General features: G+C 44.9%; 1 protein-coding gene across 4 annotated transcripts; it reads left to right on the plus strand.

Moving 5' to 3' along the window:
- The first annotated feature begins 7554 nt into the window (after positions 1 to 7554).
- On the plus strand, positions 7555 to 17944 carry MCFD2 (multiple coagulation factor deficiency 2, ER cargo receptor complex subunit). 4 transcript variants are annotated; one of them, XM_075925407.2, is made up of 5 exons: positions 7555 to 7760; positions 10610 to 10677; positions 11391 to 11539; positions 12153 to 12312; positions 16485 to 17944. In XM_075925407.2, exons 3-5 carry the CDS (start codon positions 11397 to 11399, stop codon positions 16614 to 16616), a joined length of 435 nt encoding a protein of 144 aa, XP_075781522.1. In that variant the 5' UTR covers positions 7555 to 7760; positions 10610 to 10677; positions 11391 to 11396; the 3' UTR covers positions 16617 to 17944. The 4 variants fall into 4 exon arrangements, with proteins under 4 accessions (XP_075781522.1, XP_075781521.1, XP_089633623.1 ...); XM_075925406.2 differs by lacking the exon at positions 10610 to 10677 and having other exon boundaries at positions 7559 to 7760; XM_089777497.1 differs by lacking the exons at positions 7555 to 7760; positions 10610 to 10677 and adding an exon at positions 7837 to 7995.
- The last annotated feature ends 804 nt before the right edge of the window (positions 17945 to 18748 follow it).

Genomic DNA, 18748 nt, shown 5'->3' on the forward strand with positions numbered 1-18748 from the left:
ATTTGCAGCGCTCTGCTTTACTTGATTCTACTCCTTTCTACCAGAACTCATCCATTAGACTTTGGGGTGACCTCTCCTTATTTCCTTTCACCTGGTAATTCTTACTGCTACTGAAATGTTTGCATTCCTCACAGTAATAATTTAAAATTTATCAGTTACAATCCAAAGTAAGGGCTATGTTTGCACATGTTCATAATAGTTCTGCTGCTCAGTACATACATCTTCTAGATATCTAATACATAGTCCAAATTTTATGTTGGGCAGATGTGTCCTCTACTTCTCTTGTGCTTTGTATAATCCCAACCACCAGGGGCAAAAGTAACATATATTTCCTACAGGTACTGTCCTACCGTTACCGTACCCTTGCAGCAGGCACTACCTGTAAGACATTTAGGTGTGGGATGGAGTGGGGAGGCTCAGGGAAAGAAGTTAAGGGAAGGGGTGAACTTGAGGCAGGGAGTGGAGTTGAGTGGGTACAGGAGTCAGGGCAGGAGGTTGGGAGGTGTAGGCAGCTCAGGGTGGGGCGTGGACTCAGGGCAGGAGTGTGGCGGATGCAGGAATCAGTAGCAGGAGGTTGGAGTGGGGGTGCTGAAGGCAGAGGATTAGGGTGGGTGGGAGCTCAGAGCAGGAGGTGGGGAATCTGGGGATCTGCTTGACCGCCAGATCCTGGGCGCTGGCTGGGGCGGCAGGAACTGCACTGCTTGGCCACCAGAGCTCTGGGGCTGAAGCCTGGAGGTGCTGTGGCTGTCCCACTCAGGAACTGTGGGTGCTGACTCAGGTCCACCAGCGCTGGGGCTTTGCTCCTCTGCCCCCAACTGTCTGACACTGGAGCCAGGAACCACAGGGGGGTGGTCCTGTAGAGGAGCGTTGCCAGCAGGGGAGGAGTAGGTCACCCATGCTCTGCACCAGCATGGGAACCTTACCCATATATAGTGACCAGCATCATCTACAGACCTGCCCACTCCAGCTGGCTACTCTCTAACCAGTGTGCTGCAATCAGGTGCATCAGCTTACTTTCATGTTTGCCATTTCATTGATTGTGCAGCTCAGCGTAACATAAATGAAACTATGAAAAATGTTTCAGTTCTTCATTCACCTAAGTCAGGACTACTCAACATGCAGCCCGTGGCCCATGTGTGGGATCCTTTGAACATGGCCTCCATCGGAACACACTCCACAACGGCGAGGCATCTCCTAGGTGGGGTGAGCACTGAAAGACACAAGCGGACAGGCTGGCTGAAACAGATGGGTACCGGGTGTTGTCATTTCTAGCCCACAGGGAGGAGGTGCCAGGAGTGCCAGGGCATTGTGGGAAGTGCTGGCTGCTTAGGCTTGTGGGCAGAGACCTGAGAGGTGCTGATTGGCTCACACTGGCCACATTTGGGTCCAGCACCGCAGCTTAAGGCTTAATCTTTGTATTCATGCCCATCAGGGTGAAATAAGCTATTTGCATGTATTTGCATGTATATATATTTGCATGTATATGTGTAGGATGAAAATTTCTGAGGCAGTTTATGATATTCTGTTAAGAATCCCTATTGTAAATTTGGAGTCTGGGACTGGCACACAAACACAGTGCATGATGGTTACCCGCCCCCCTCCCACACACACACCTAGCCCAGGATGGGAGACAGGAGAAGCCACATTCAATGATGCTAGGAACAAATGTGCCATTGTCAAGTACTCATAATGTCTCTGCTTTAATCCCCAGGTGGACCTCATCCGTGCAGACACACCTCTTGAAGCTGACAGACATATCACCACTTAACACATAGTTGATAATTGATGTCTGCTTTGTTTAAATATTTGTTTTACTGGAAACACAATGGCTGCATCTAGACTGGCATGATTTTGCGCAAATACTTTTAACGGAAAAGTTTTTTCATGCCAGTCTAGAAGCAGCCTATGTAACTTTATATTATTACTCTTATTTTGCTTCACAATTAGCACCTATCCAGGGGTCCAGGATCTTCTGCCCCTTTCTTCCCCCCCCCCCCCCGCCCCATCACTTTGATCTGCCCACTGAGCATCCTATATAATTACTTATAATCTATTGTTTGGCAGTGTTCACTGAGTTCTCACAAGCGATGTGACACTCTGACAGTGCTGTGTGTGTAACAAACTCCCTTGCTTGCTTCACATACAGTGTCCAGATTCTGTTCCTTCAATATGCAACCACACTTAAATTGTGGCCCTTGGCATGTGCTGTGAGTATCACTGTGGCTCCTGGGGCTTCCAAAATTGAGTAGCCCTGACCTAAGTGCTTAAATTCCATTCCTGCTAGGTAAGTAAACAGTGCCAGAACAAAGCTTTTGAGTGCTCTGCAGTACTTAAAAAGAAATATGTATGCACGTGCGCTCGCCCACACATGCAAAACCACACACGAACACACACACTAGGGCAGGGAGCTGGGAATGAGATGGAGGGAAGAATCATGGTTGGGGGGGTGAGGAGGGGCAAAGGGCAGAGGGGCAAAGGGTGCAGAAGCAAGGGCAGGAGGTGGGGGGCAGCTGGTGGCTGTTTCCCTGGTGGTCAGAGGGGGTTGGGGAAGAGAAAAGGCCCCTGGTGGGTGGAAGGGTGCTGGGCGCGGGGGAAGGCTCATGCCAGATGGGCCCCCATGCCCTGAACCCCTCCTCATTCCAACCCTCACTCTCACACTGCCCCTGCCCTGGCCTCCTACCCACCACCTACCCACCCATCCCCAAAGTGCTGCCCTGAGTCCCACACACCACCAGTCCCATGCCATGAAGGACCTGGAGAATGTCAGGTAAGTCTGTATGGGTATGTCTACACTTGCTCCCTATCTCGAGATAGAGATGCAAATGTAGTGTACTGAAATTGCTGATGAAGCACAGTATTTAAATATCCCGTGCTTAATTAGCATAATTGCGTCCATTTTGAAATCGCATTATTGCAAAATGAAACGCCCCGTGTAGTAACGATTTCAAAATGGCAGCTGGACGCAATTATGTTAATTAAGCACAGGATATTTAAATCAATATCAGTACACTACATTTGCATCCCTATCTCGAGATAGGGAGCAAGTGTAGATGTACCCTATGAGAGACAGAGAGAGTGTATGTATCTCTCTCTCTCGTTCCTATCACAATTCCATCACTTTCCATTCCAAGTAGAGAGCATACTTATCACAAATAAAAGCACTTAAAATGACCCCCTACCTCCCACCACAGTTTTCCTGGCAGAGAATTAGCAAAGCTACCACAAGTGCTAGGGGCTGCAAGAATGTGCCAGCCACCTCTGGGAGCAGCATGGTGCCAAGGCAAGCAGGGAGCCTGCCTTAGCCCCACTGCACTGCCAGTTTTTTAGCAGTTTAAAATCTCCTCTCTGATTCTGGGAAACTTATGGCAAAACTGTATTTTTTAAAAAATACTATCTATTGATTACTTCAGTATAATGAGTACTTTCTGTTCTCCCAGTAATGTGTGTGTTCTGGACTAAAACATCGTAAAATATTGAGATCTATTTCAATCCGGAAGTAGGTATTAAAGTGAAAACAGGAAGCACCCGTAACGTATCTAGTACAGGCAGTCCCCGGGTTACGTACAAGATAGGGACTGTAGGTTTGTTCTTAAGTTGAATTTGTATGTAAGTTGGAACTGGTACATATTGTAGGGGAAACTCTAGCCAAACGTTTCTCCAGAGCTCAGTTTTATTCTCCCACACCTCACTTCCCTCAGTCCTTTATTCTCAAGCTGAGGTGTCTGCTGAGAAAAAGCTGCTCCACGTCTCCCTGGTCTGCTGGGGGGAGGAGGGGACACTAGCTTCGCGTCTCCCTGGTCTGCTGGCGGGAAGCAGTTAGTGAGGGGTTGCCTCACCCTGTTTGTAAGTAGGGATCCGATGTAAGTCGGATCCATGTAACCCGGAGACTGCCTGTACTGAAAAATGGAAACATAAGAACCATTAAATAATTTAGCCACAAAAAGTAAAGTAACATACTGTTTTTTTAAGTTGTGGTTAAAATTTTTGAACCCAGAACAGTCTCAGTTTTGCTGGGCAAAGAAGAAAATTCTTTTGGTGTGGAATGTTTCCAGGCACACAAGATGAAATGTACTTTCTTTTAAGGCCTTCTCACATTCCTACCTATGTACTAACAAAGATATTTTCAGACACATAGAAAGTTGCATTGAGCATTTAATTGGTTTACAAAAAATTACGATAGCAAGTCCAACAGAGCTAAATGTTTGAATGAACATCTGTTTCAAATCTCTGATCCACTTAAGAGTTCATCCATCTCTATAGGGTTTTACTGATCACCCAGCTTTACACTGTCACTCCCAGTTCTGAAAATTAAGTAACATTTCTGTCAAGAGCAAGTTCATCAAAAGTCAGTGATAGTGCTATTGCAATGCTGGTAGACCAGGTGCCAGCTCATAGATGGTGAATGAATGGCAGCCCTACCCCTTCTGGCCAAGGCTTTACCCTTTCTGTGCCCACTGAGCCCAATCCAGCCCCCATTGTAACTCTTGGCCCCTGTTCCCCAACCACATAGCTGTTCAGCTTTAGGGCCCCCCACAGCAACTACCTCAACTGTCCTATGTACAGGCTTTGCACAGGATGGCAACAGGAATTCCCCCTCCCCGCACTCACCAGGATGGCAGGAGCCAGAACAACCCAACAACTTGCTCTGCGCCACTGCCCTCTCCCAGCCTGCTGTGCTCAGCTTCACCATGGCAGCAGGAAGCAGAGTGCCCAGGTCCCAGGATGCTCCACTTCCCACTGCCACAGAGAAGTGAGGTGCAGCGGGCTGGAAGAGCAGCATGGAGGAGTAGAGCAGAGCAGGCTGGCTGCTCCAGCTCCCACCACGGTGGTGAGAGTTGGGGGGGGAGAGAGAGCAACCCCTGATCCGAGTCCCCAGTAATCTCCTGGCTCAGCAGGGAGCAGAGTAGCAGTGGGAAGAACCACAGCATGGGCAGTGAAGGGGTGGGATCTGCAGAAGGGTTGAGCTGGGCACCATGCCTAGGGCACTGGGAGGAGGGGTTGCTCCAGGCCCCATGTTCCTCTTGGGATGGCCCTGCGCAGCTCCCACCCACCATTGTGTCTGCTGGCTGGTTCCCTCCTGGCTCCTGCCCAAGTCTAGCATGTTCCGCATCCCAGAGTGGCAGGTTGCCAGGCAGAGCAGTCTCTACCCCCCTCCCGAGTTGGGTGATTCCATAGCCCCAGCTTTCCTGGTCTTGGAGCACCGGGTGGCCACCAGCCTCAGTGCTGGGCCTAGAGCAGCCTGCTGTACACAGGAAGAAGCCTGACATAAGGCAGAGTGTAGGCAAGGCCACCATGTCTGTTTGGGTAGGCAATGCCTTCCTTTGCCTTCGTTCTCTGACACTCATATCCCAGCTCTCATGAAGGTCCCCATGTCTCCACTGAATGATTTATACATAGCTGGAATGAGTTTGACTCAGCTGTGTGTTAGTATTAGTAAAACAGGAATTAGAATTCTAAGAATGTGTTTTGACTTTATGTGATGCTTGTAAGTTGCTGCACTATAAGGTATAAAGTAATATTCACTATAAGGTATAAAGTAATATTTCAGCATTTGTTTGGTAACCCCTTAGATCACCAGCCAGAAAAGTGACATTAACTAGTATGAAGTGCTGATATCCCACAGAAGATGTTATATTCTGGCCAACAAGAAAGGCCCATCAACAACAGATGGAATAGCGTGGAACATTAAAGAGGACAAAAAACTATGTTTACTCTTTCCTGTCCCAAAATATGAAGGGGCAAATGGGGGGGGGGGGGAGATATCCCAGGCCTCACATCCTCCAAGGTACAGCCCTGATCTCTACATAGCATATAATAGGACTGGATGTAAGCATTTTGGTATGAGAACTAAAGTACATCTGCCAGTGGATAAGTGATTGATCCTTTGGGCTGTGGAGAAACCTAAATATTACCCCAGAGGGTAGCTGAGTTTGTTGGTTTTTTAAAGTTTTTCCAGTTACAGATTAATAGTATTGCAGCACCTTAGATACTACTAAAACAGGTAGATGGTAACATGAGCTTTTGATAGCACAACCCACTTCTTCAGATGAATGGCTAAATATTGCTGTGATCTTTGGTAAGGGACCATCTATCACTAAGGCATGCTTATTTGGGTGGCAAGACTAATCTGAGTACACCACAGACTGACTGCATGTTAGGACTATTATAGTGCCTGAGGAATTTACACTTGATAAGTGGTGAAACAAAATCTAAGTATCAACATTCCAAATTAAAGTGGAGATTGGACCCTTTTCCTAACAGTCTGCCCCAGAGAGAGCACTAATACTCTTGAGACAGGGCAGCCTTGAAAGCTATATGTTAGATCTGATTTTTCCTCATTACTATATCTGGCTCATTAATGAGCACTAGTCAATAAAGCTGGCCTAATAACAATGTGATGAATGTTTACAAAAGCAAAATGACTGTACAGATTTCTTGAGATAGGCAACATTCCTAGAAGAGACAGGGAGTGGACTGGTACAATGTAAACACAGGGGCATAGAAAGCTTATTAAGATACTGAAACAAAAAACAGGACTATGTAGCACTTTAAAGACTAACAAGATGGTTATTAAGTGATGAGCTTTCCTGGGCCAGACCCACTCCCACAAAAGCTCATCACCTACTAAACCATCTTGTTAGTCTTTAAAGTGCTACATAGTCCTGTTTTTTGTTTCAGCTACACCAGACTAACAGGGCTACATTTCTATCACTATTAAGATACTGGTATAAGAAAGCAAATAACATTGGGGTCAGAACAGAAGCAAACCAAAGTGCTTGCTAAACACACTCCTGAGCTGCAATGCGGAGGAGGAGGCGTTTCTAGAACCAATGACATAAACAAGCCCCCTCCCCCACGTGCAAACACACACAAAGTGTGAGGGAGAAAAATTCCGCACGAGAGTTGAAAATTGCCCCCAAACCTAGTGCTCCCCCCCCTCCACCCGCCGCTGCGAAAGGCTGCGCTGCCCCGCCCCGCAGAGCGCTGCTCGCCAGGCGGCGCCGCGCTACAGAACCGGGACAGCGGCCTCGACCAAGGGACTTGTTCAACCAGGGCCACGCGCAGGGAAGCCCCCGCCCGACTCGTGGGCGCTGGCGCAGCAGCTTAGCGAGCCGGACGCTGCTCCTGTCCCGGGCCCCTTTCAAGTGGCCGGGCGGGTCGCGCTCCAGGCAGCGCTAGGACTGACTGTCTCCGCCCCGCCCCTTCCGTCCGAGGCCCCGCCCCTTCCGGGACGCAGAGCCACGCCCCCACACCTCAGCTGTGGACCTTGCTGCCTGGGAGGCATTTTGTGGGGGGAGGGGCCAAGGAGAGGCCTGGAACAGGCTCAGGGCAGGTCTATTTGGAAACCATGGGAGAGGAGGCTCTTACAGGACTCCCCTCCTGGGTGAGCTCCAAGCCCCGCCCACTTGACCACCGACGCATTGCCGGGGGCGGTGCAGCGAGAGGCAGAGGCCGATGGGGGGAGGAGTCACGGAGGAGGCGGGGCACATGGAAGGAGCGTTTCGTGCTGATCACCTGACACACTCCCGCCCCCACCCCCACCTGTCCCTTCATTTTCGTTACACGTGGAATGTCCAGGAGCCTTGACGTTCTCCCAGCTCTGGCTGGCGAAAGCCAATGAGCGGGAGGGGGCGTGGCAGGACGCGAGCCTGCGTCGGGTCAAAGATGCGCCTGGGGACGGTGGCCGGCTGGGTCTACTCCCTTGCGCACCTGCCTGTGACCCGGTGCTGTGCCCCGGGACGTTGTCGGCTACGCAGCCGGTGAGTTCGGGCCGCGCCTCACATCGGCGGGCGGAGGGAGTCGGCACCTCCCCCGCGCTCGGAGACGCGCCCCGGCCGCGCTGAGCTCGGCTGCGATGGGTTTGCGGCCGGCGGCGGCGGGGGCTACGGTCCCGCGCGCCCCGCCACACCGGGCGCTGTCACGCAGAGCCAGTCCGGCTCCTTGGCAGAGCCGGCGTAATCGCGGGGAGACCCGGTCGCGTGAGGCGCGGGGCCGGTAGGTGGGGGCTCAGGGCCTGGCGTGGGGGCTGTTGGAGGGGTGTCCGGTAGCCGAGCAGGGCTGCAGTAACACGTAGATGGAAACGGGCAGCGGGCGCAGGCAATTAACTGAACCTAATGACCCTGCAGTCACCGCTCTCCTGCCTTCCAGTCTCTTTCCCTGCTAATCGCTCGTCAGTTGCACAGCGGCTGGGTGGTGAGGCTGTGGTGCTTGTTATTGTTTTACCAACCTTCAGCTCATCCCAGTGAAGGGCTGGATGTCAAGTACGTTTTAAACTAAACTGTTGTAACTGGGCATCTACCTTGCAGATTATCAGGAGCTGATGTTCAGGACTCTTCTTAAAATTCTCTGCTGGTGGAAGTGAATTTCAAATCAGGGGAGTTATGTCTGCAGAAAACGTGGCCTTCTCTTATCCCTAATTGACAACAGGGGAAATTATTGCAGAGAGGGTTTGAAAATTGCTCCTAGCATGTAGTGAATTAGTGTCAGAGAACAGTAGAATTCAGGAATTCCTGGATCTTACTACTTGTCTAAGCTGGGTTTTTTTTAAAGCCTATATAGTTAGACCATTCTGAAAGGCTTTATGGGCACTCTTATTTCAGTATAAAATGACTTATTTCGGTTAAGCTGTTCCTGAGTGACAGAAATCAGTCACTCATATCCTAAGTAATAATTTGCATCACTATAAATTGCACCAGTATACAAGAGAAGGTGTGAATTTAAGTTGTTACACCTTACACTGGTGCAAATCCATATTGGGTATATGAGTATATAGCTACCACTGCTCATGGGAAAAGGGGGGGCGAGCATCTCCTGCTGACAGCTGTCTGCACTATCAATTCTGTTGGTATAACTTATGTCAGGGCAGGGAGAGGGAGCAGTTGGTGGGTTTTTTTTCCCCACTCCTGAGTGACATGTGTTATGGGCAAAGTGCTGGGGTAGTTATAGCCTTAATTTCTTAGGCTATGGCTACACTGGCATGATCTTGCACAAGAACTCTTTTGCAGAAGGGTTCTTGTGCAAAAACTCTTCCAGAAGAGAGCATCTACACTGGTATGTGCGTTTGCGCAAGAGCATCCATGCCAGTGTAGATGCTCTCTTGTGCAAGAAAGCTCTGATGGCCATTTTAACCATAGGGCTTTCTTGTGCAAGAAATTTGTTGCCTGTCTACACTGGCCTCTTGCGCAAGAACAGTTGCGCAAGAGGGCTTATCCCCGAGCAGGAGCATCAGAGTTCTTGCACAAGAAGCACTGATTTAATACATTAGAATGTCAGTGTACTTGCGCAAGAACTCGCGACCAGTGTAGACAGGCAGCAAGTTTTTGCGCAAGAGCAGCCGCTTTTGCGTGAGATCGCGCCAATATAGACACAACCTTAGTTAAAAACAGCTTTAAAATAAACCAGTGCAACTCTCTTATATAGACAAAGTACTGACCATGTTGCCTTTCTAATCTGTAACTTTTTCCGTCCAAACAAAATTCACTAACTGATTTGCTGCTGTGCTATATCATGTATTAATATTCTTTCAGAATACTGTTGTACCTGTGGCACTACTGGAGTGGTGTCTTGCTTTGTAAATGAGTACCATGCCATTTAAGGAATTGCACCAAAGTAGTTAGTAAATTGCAGTCTTCAGGCTTGTGGGATTTGTTCTAAAATAAATGGGTTCATTTCAACTTTCACTGAGCAAGTACAGTGACTATTTTAGTGTCCTGGTAGGAAAAGTGTCTTTTTCCCCTGCTTTCTTTTTTTTCTATCATCAAAGACAAAGAAGGTAGTTCGGAAGAACTGTGGAAAATATTTGATCCATTTAAAATGCGTAGCTAATAAACCTAATATTTTCATAAGTTATGCAAACTCTGTATAGCCTCCTGGCAATAGTCCATAGAGTTGTGAAAGCTGCCACTAGTATTTGTATTTCTGGATTTACAGGGTGACCTGCTACTGGATTTTCAGGGTGACCTGCTACTATCACATTTCAAGTGGTGTTAAATCTTCTGACAAACAAGTGGAATAGCAAACATTTCTGTTTTAGACCTGATTTGTTATTAGGCATTAACTCTTCAGGGAAACTTCTGCAAAAGGAGATCAGTATTGTTTCATGGTAGTGTTCATTTTTATAACTTGTCTTAACACTATTCTGTGTTAATTAGGATTATGTGATAGAATGCATTTGTGCTCTATTTTCACCTATGTTAACTTCCATTAGTTATGACTTTAGTGATTTATACCCTTTTCATGAGAGAGCAACATTGAATGCCAAGAGTCTAAATAGTGTACCATTTTTATACACTGATTACTTATGTTTTGTCGCAAAATATCAGAAACATAAGCCTTGTTTGGGTAGTGGCACTACACGTTCAAAATAGCCACTTTGTCATTGGACAGAGCCACAAAATAATTGAAACAAAGACTGCAATAATATATAAACTCTGAACAATTTTATAATGCACTGTTGATTAAGAAGATTCATCATCGTAGCTTAATGAAACTTAGCTTCGACTATCACAATTCTATCATTAAAACTAGGACTTCTATAAAGAAAGAATGTTCTGCATTAAACTGGTATCCGAGCATTTCCACTGCTGTTTTGTTTTTTAAATATTTCCAGTAGTGTTTATGATGTCATGCCCCACTTTCATTTACATCTAAGGGAGGCTACCTAGTTGGACTAGGAAGGTCTGTAAGTTTAATTATTATTATTTTTTTTTTTTTTTAGGAAAATACTGTAAAATGCATCTAAGTGAAGTTGCTATGACTGTTTGACTAAAACAGGGCTACTCAACTTTGGAAGCTCTGGGAGGCCACAATGATACTCACAGCACATTCTAAGGGCCACAACTTAAGTATGGTTGCATATACATGCAAATAGCTTCTTTCACATTGATGGGCATGAATACAAAGTGCTATCCCAGCACTCCTGGCAGCTTCTCCCAGGGGGCTAGAAGCACCAACACCCTCTATGCCTCTGTTCTAGCCAGCCCATCTGCTTGCGCCTTTAAGTGCTCACCCCATCTGGGAGACACCTCACTGTTGTGGAGCATGTTCCCTGTGGAGGCCATGTTCAAAGGATCCTGCCCATGGGCTGCGTGTTCAGCCCTGCGTAAACCCAAACCGCACCACGGGCCTCATGCGGCCCGTTGGCCATGTGTTGAGTAGCCCTGGACTAGACAATATTTACAGAGTCAAGTAATTTATTGTGGATTTGTTCTCCAGAAAGATTAGCAGCTGCACAGCACATACTACATTTTCAAGTTGGGAATCTGAAAATTTTTGCATCCTACAATTTAATGGAGACTTCATATTTCCACTGTACTTATTACATTGAAAACATTGCATTTCATTGAATGTATTTATCATATGTATTAATATATGTATTTTTCACTTGCTAGGAGATCATGATGGCCACAAGGATGTTGAGCACATATTTGCTATTCTGCCTAGTGTCTGCATTCTTAATTTCCTCTGTAGCTGAGGGTCACACAGAGGAGACTCATCAAGCAAATATTCGTCTTGATAAGAGCCTAGTACAAGACAAAGAGTATGTTCTTTGTATTCTGTAAAACTTGTATTGCTCAGTGATTCATTTTGAAGTTGGACTTCAATATATCAGGGTTGCCCTCCCTACATGGCATAGAAAAACTCAGTCAAAATTATCTTTATACACTGTTTTTCTTTGTGTATATTGGCCACAAAAACATGGGGGGGGGGGGGGAGAATATGCATCATGAACACTTACACTGTAAGATTCTTGTCTTCTCTCTACAGTGGTTAGAAGAGCCACATCATATAAATAGGCCCTAAAGCTGCTGGTGGGGAAGGCTTCATCCAGCATTGATTCTGTGGAAGACTCTCATAAGGAGATACAATTGCCTCCCAAGGCTAATTTAGACAGGCCCCCAACACTGTCTAAATTATGGCAGATCTCTTTAGATCCTAGCATACCATGATCAGGACACAATGGTGGCTTAAAAATACCATATATATGTAGATTGGGAAGAGGGGGAGAGGAAAAGTTTTTGATGCCACTTCTCTAACAGACTCAACATAGAATCTCATCCAAACTGTTGTAGATTAGTTCCTTGAGCAAAGAACTGTTAACATATAAAAGCCTATTTATATATTTAACTGCTGGCTTTATTTTGTATTTTCAGCCACATCATGGAACACTTAGAAGGTGTAATTGACAAACCAGAATCTGAGATGTCCCCACAGGAGTTACAGCTCCATTACTTCAAAATGCACGATTATGATGGCAATAATTTGCTTGATGGGTTAGAACTTGCCACTGCTATATCACATGTACATAAAGAGGTGAGCAGTATTTATAATTGCCCCAGTGGCTCTTCAAAACAATACGTTCTCATAAGTAATTCCAATTAGAATATGCATTTTCTGTACAGTCAAATTAATTTTTAATGTGAGTTTTTGTTTTTATAAAAATATAAATTTAACCAGGGTAGATTTTTTTTAATCTCCAAAAATATTGATTTAAATCAAATTTCCCTCTAATAGTACTTACATTTCTTAAACAGTGGTGCAGATCTGATCACTGCTGGACACTATAGCATTTTACAACAGCTAAGAGGGTGTACTTATATTTTGATTTGACTTTTTTATTAATTTAAGAAATAGTTCACCATGCTGTATCTGCTACAGCTGCAGTAGCAGTACATTAGGAATGGCAATAATTAAATCATGCGCACACACACACTGATATACAATTTAAGATTTAGTTTAATAAAATGTTTCACATTTGCAGTTGCAGCAGTCTCCTGAGTTGCCAGCTGATGGCTGTCCTTAAACTTTTTCAAATTTTATTAACTCTAACAGACCCAGTCCTCAGAACGCTAAGTGTACAGTGCCCTTAAAACTTGAATAGCAAACTCTCAAAATGACAGTGGGAGTGGGGAAGATGATTCATAGACTGAAGCAGAAATATGAGTTCCTGCTTTAACTCCCAGTCTATTTCTTAGATTTGTGTGACTAATACCAAATGATGACAGTATACCCTCTCTGACTGCAGAGGAAGCTACTACTGTGAAAAGTTCTTAGCAACTGAAGGAACTCTGTTTCAAGGTGCCTGGCTAATGATTCGTGCCAACTCAGGGGAGAGATTTTGTTCAAAACATCAGTAAACATGTACTGATATGTGGTTTTGCTCCCGTCTTGAAACTTATTATGACTGGCATAACTGAGGGGTGGGTGGGTGTGGTTTGTTTTTTTTGTTTTGTTTATACACCCATGCCAAGGCAGTATTAGCATCTTCAGAAGTTAGGCATCTACCTTTTCTATCTGGGATTAAGAGTTAACAAGAAAATAAATTTTACTGCCTGTAGTTTAATTTTTCAATGAGGTATTTCATCATTGTCTCTTGAAGTGCCTTCCAAACTTTGACAGCATCAACAATGCAGCTGCAGCTTCCCTGGAGTTTAAGGCTGTGGATAAGAGATTTCAGTATACTGCGCATATCCACTACGTTCCTTTTTAATCCAAAGGTAGATACTTTGAATGAGATACTTGTATCTAATCCTGGTTTTCCTTCACAATTTTGTGTGACCAGGCCAATTCTTAATAAATTATTGAAAGCAATCACCCACAGGCTTCCATCAAACATTTTGAGGGAGAACTAGTTTGGATCTGCCTGCTCATTATAGTAAAAGTGCAGTAAAATGGTTGTTTCAGAAGTATTGTGTGACTTCATCAACATTTTCTTTTCTGCCTGAAGAAGACATACATAAGTCTTTGGCTAAAAGATGCACTAAATGAGCACTGCAGCCATATGTTGTTAAGGAGCATCCTTCCCTTTCTTCTAAGTATCTTTTCATCATTGCCATGGCTTCTCCCCCCCCACAGGTAATTACACACACAGGTAATGCTGCAAACTGCACATGTGACAGCAGAATTTTTGTTCAGTTTTACAGATTTCACTGCCATTTTTTAAATATTCAGTTGTAGGGGCATTTCTCAGTGTATCTAGTGTTTCTTAAAGATATGTAACACCATCTTCTTGTCACAGACACGTATTGCTAGATCACTGCATACATTGCTCCACCCATTAAAGCTTAAACAGGCAAATTTCCCCTCTGTATTTCTTGCACATTGTTCAAATTCCTTCTCATACACTGTATCTGGCAACCTTACACCATGTCTGTTCTTCCAGCTGGCGTGTAGCCTGGTCATAAGGACTCACACTTTTACTGACATTGTATGGTGTTAACCATGCACAAAGGAGAATTTGTGGTATAAATGAACCTAGCAGTCTTTTAATCTAATGATGTCTTATTGGTATTTGCTGATCCTTACCATAAACCGATCCATGGTGGTGGTTTTTCTGGATCATTACAATCTTTTTGCTTGCTGCTTGTGATAGGTTAGATCACATAAGGCCCCAGCATGCTGGTCATGCCACTGACTCCATCACCGTGTCCTGCTGAGCCAGATTCTCTGGTCTCCCACCAGCCAAGGTACAGAGTTGGGATTACTACCTCCCTGCAGAGCACCAGATATTGAACCAATTCAGCTCCAGGAGGGCTCCGCTAAAAGGGCTCAGCACCCAGGAAACCAACCCTCAAAAGTAGGGGTGGGGAACCTTTTTTTGGGTCAGTCACCAACCCACAGAAAAAAATCAGTCAGGGACCACACAAGTGAGAAGGGCAAAACCAAAAAAAAGCCCTCCAAATTCTCAGTGGTGTGGTTGCCAACTGAGGAGACACACTCCACACCAGTGTTTTTTCAACTTTAAGATAGAGGAACACAAGGATTTTTTTCTAGAAATAAGGTGGCCTGCCCCTTTAAGGGTGGTCATTTTGAACTCTGATCTAGGTGGCACACTGGTGTACCACAGAACACAGTTTAAGAAACACTGCTCTACATGTTCCCCTCATACACAAGAGCCCAGGGAGGCCTGGGCTAGTAAATTTTGTGTGCTCCAGTCCCACGGGGGGACAGCCAAGAGGAGGTCTCGTGAGCCTCAGGGGGGTTTCGATTAAAGCAAGCTGGGGGACCATATCTGGTCCTCGGGCCTTAGGTTCCCCACCCTCCTCAAAAGGGACCAAAACCCCAAATAAATTTTACTCTTGTGTAAATGTTCATAGGCTGGATAAAAATCAATCGGTATCTTTGCATTCAGTGCTCCTGAGAGGCCCTATTCCATCTTAGACACTGTGGCTTGGAAAAGCATGATGTAGTCATAGTTGCAGAGGAGAGAACAGCCTGGTGGATGGGAATAGAAAGGGGAGTTAGCAGCTATGTGATCAATGTGCTGCTGTAAACATGTTCCCTTACTGGAAGTCTTTCTTCCTCAGCCCTTTCGGCAGGGCTGTCCCAAAGTGGGTGCAGGGCCTGGGGCAACATGGTGCAGCTTCCACTCCATTGCCCCCTCCTGAGCAGGGTAGTCCAGGGGATTACAGGGAGCCTGGTGATGTGGCAGGAGTTCTAGCCCCCTCTCCCCCCCCCCCCCACACACACACAGCGCATGTGGACGGCAGGAGCTGGAGCAGCCTGCTGTCTCTTCCTCCTGGGCCACCATGTCCTGCTTCTCCATGGTGACAAACTGGAGAGAACCCTGGGCTGGGGCACTCTGCTTCCTACAGCCATGAAGAAGCGGGGCACAGCGGGCCATGAGGGCAACAGGGCAGAGCGAAGTAGACTGTCACGTCATTCCTTTTCCTGCCACCTCTAGTGAGTGAGTGGAGGGGGGGAAGCCCTGCATCAGGCTCCTGTCATCCCCTGGGTCTGTCCTATCCGTAGATGGTTGTGGTAGTTACCAGAGTCCTCGAAAGCACAGTGCCTAGGATGGCTGCCCCAGCCATTCTATGGCTGGGGACAGCCCTGCTCTTCAGGTTAGCAGTAAGGATATTAAGTATCAACTAATCGATATTTTGCATCGACTATTCGATTAGTCAGTAGGGTGCCTCTGTCTTTGAAGTGCAGTGTGGAGCCTGGGGTCAGCTGGTGTCTGACCCCGGGCTCTAAGCAGCGCTGCCACTTTGAAACACTGTGGGGAGCCTGGGGACAACGCAGCTGGCCCTGGGCTGCATGTGGTGTTTCAGAGCTGCAGCACGGCTTGGAGCCTGGGGTCTGGACCCAGGCTTCAAGCAGCATGGCCACTTTGAAGTACCTCCCCACCCCTTGCTACCTCTCTGTAATAGAGGCAGCAAGGGAGGGGAGGAGGAGAGACTAGTTGACTATCCGATAAGCATTTGCTTATCAGATAGTTGACTAGTCCTTCACATCCCTAGTTGACAGCCCTTATTTGAAGTCAAATATTTTCAGAACCCTCTTCCACTTCCTATAAATGTGGTATCAAACCTGCGTGTGTACTTGTTTTAAGGGACTGATAGAGACTATTTGACTGACTGATTCAGTGTCTGTGAAAGGAAGCAGCCAGATATCCTTTGCTCTAAATTGTAGCATGACTTTCAATGATTCGGGGCACTACCACTCACTGAGAGAAACTGCTGTAACTAATTTCTTTCTTGCAGGAAGGTGGTGAACATTCCCAGGCAATGAAAGAAGAAGAGCTAATTAGTCTAATTGATGATGTCTTACGAGATGATGACAAAAATAACGATGGATACATTGATTATGCTGAATTTGCAAAATCACTGGAATAAGTTTTTTTTTAAATTTCTTCTAGTTGTATGCAAATGTGACCCACTATAATGTGATTTTACTGTTTATTATAAACTAATTGTACAAACCACTGTGCTACAATATTCATGGTAGGAAAATGTTCTGATTCCACTCTAATTCCGTAGGTTGAAATGAGTGTTAGGGAGGAACACTACATAAATCAGTGTTGGAGTCGCACTTGACTAAAAGTAACATGCTATCTCAATCTTGAAAGTGCCAATATGAAAAACTGCTTATAATATATGCTTCAGCCTCAGTTGGTAAACTATTTTACTTTCCTAGTATAAGGATAGAGAGGAAAGTAAACTGTATTTTCCTGTCATTTTAAAAATCATAATTATAAAATTCCAGGAAAGCAAAAAAAGTGAACATGTGACTGTAGTACTCCTTTACAAGAAAAAAATCTTCCTAATTCCACATCAAACATGCAAGTTATATTTTAGGAAAATTCTATATAAATACAAAAATTCAAGACATAAAAATTGTCAGATAAAACAAGATTGTTGAATATGGTTTATGCTTGAACTTTCAATGATACTCTATGGAGTTCAATTCTTTGCAAAACCAAATACATCATTTACTGGCATAGCCATTTATATTTTTTTCAGTTTCCTTCTATAGGTAATACTTTACTGGACTCTTCTCTACTGTAAGTGGTTTCTAATTTAAAAAAAGACCCTTATTTTCTTAATGCTGCATAGTATTTAATAGAACACTTTCTGAAAACTCAATTTGAAGTTCATGTTCTCAAACTTGTTTAATGTAATCTGTTTAGTCTTTTTCTAAAGACTGCTCTTATGTTATAGTATTATTTAGCACAACAGTATAATCTAAGGTAATACTGCCTTGTTAAGTTTTATATTGATTTATCTTGACACTTAAATTATGGTGTTATTTTTAGACAAATACAAAGTATTTCATTACTAATACTTTAAAGAGTTTAAAGATACTTGAATTATCTGCTTATGAAAGTGGCCAGAGTATTTTCAATGTTTTGGTTCAACAAGACTCAAGCAGACTTAAGTATAGAAATGATGTGCTGCTGCTTTTTATGACACAATCTTAAGTGTAGCTTAAAAAACTTAGTGCATCAAGCCATCAGATTCATGATACAGAATCTAAATTGAGCTTTTCTGTAAAGATATTTTCTGTATAAAACTATTCTTATGAGGAAAAATGTATTTGTAAAGTTTCCTGTTTAAACATTTGTGCAATGAAAACTGAGTGTCAGTATTGTAATATCCATATTTTGACAGATTTGTATAATGGCTTATGCAGGATCTAACAAGCAATAAAATTTTGAAGCTGATGCAATTTGAAATTGAAAGAATAATACCAGAACACTTTTCCATTTAAACTTCTTCAGGGGTAAAAATCTACCCAATTCTATCTGCTGAACTTCCTTGCTGCAAATACAAGTATTTGTACTACTGTGGAGTTTAGATCCCTAATCATGAAGTAGGATTATATTATACTAGGTGTTACACAACATCGGGCAAAGACCATCCCTTTGTTTTAAGGAGCTTAAATAAGACGAGCCTAACAACTGGAGAAGTACAAGGAAACAGTGAAATAGTATTGGGCAGTATAGTAGGTAATGGTGCTAGCACATCATAGGAAACAAGGCTAGCCCACTGTACCTAAACAAAATTGGAATAAAAAGCGGTCTAGGGCTTTGACTATGTTGGCAGATGTAAGGCACTGACAGTTCACTGCTCACAGAACGAAACTACTGCTGTGTGTCTGTACTGTTAGTTGCCAGCACAGTAGCACTTGCAGCTGTACTCAAATGGGTGCGCTCTGCAGCTGTGTCTCAGAGCACCACTGTTGCTGCTTCTGAGGCTTGTGGGAAGAAAGAGGTAGGGAATCCTGGGTTCTGTCCCAATGCCCTGTGATGCATCACTTTGCATCCAAGCAACCCCAGTGCTTCCATCTGCATTTGGTGCCATCTTTCTAGAGCTTTAGTGCTGTGTACTCTGCCCGGGCAGATTGCCCGAATCCAGCTCTTCCAGGTTGTAATCTACTCACAACAGAAAAACTTTTCCGTTAAAAGCATTTGCGGAAAATCATGCCAGTCTAGACGTAGCCCAAGAAAAGGGTGACAGCTTCACTC

This window comes from Pelodiscus sinensis, chromosome 3 (genome assembly GCF_052426305.1).
Source record: "Pelodiscus sinensis isolate ZL-2025 chromosome 3, ASM5242630v1, whole genome shotgun sequence".
Classification (NCBI taxonomy): domain Eukaryota; kingdom Metazoa; phylum Chordata; order Testudines; family Trionychidae; genus Pelodiscus; species Pelodiscus sinensis.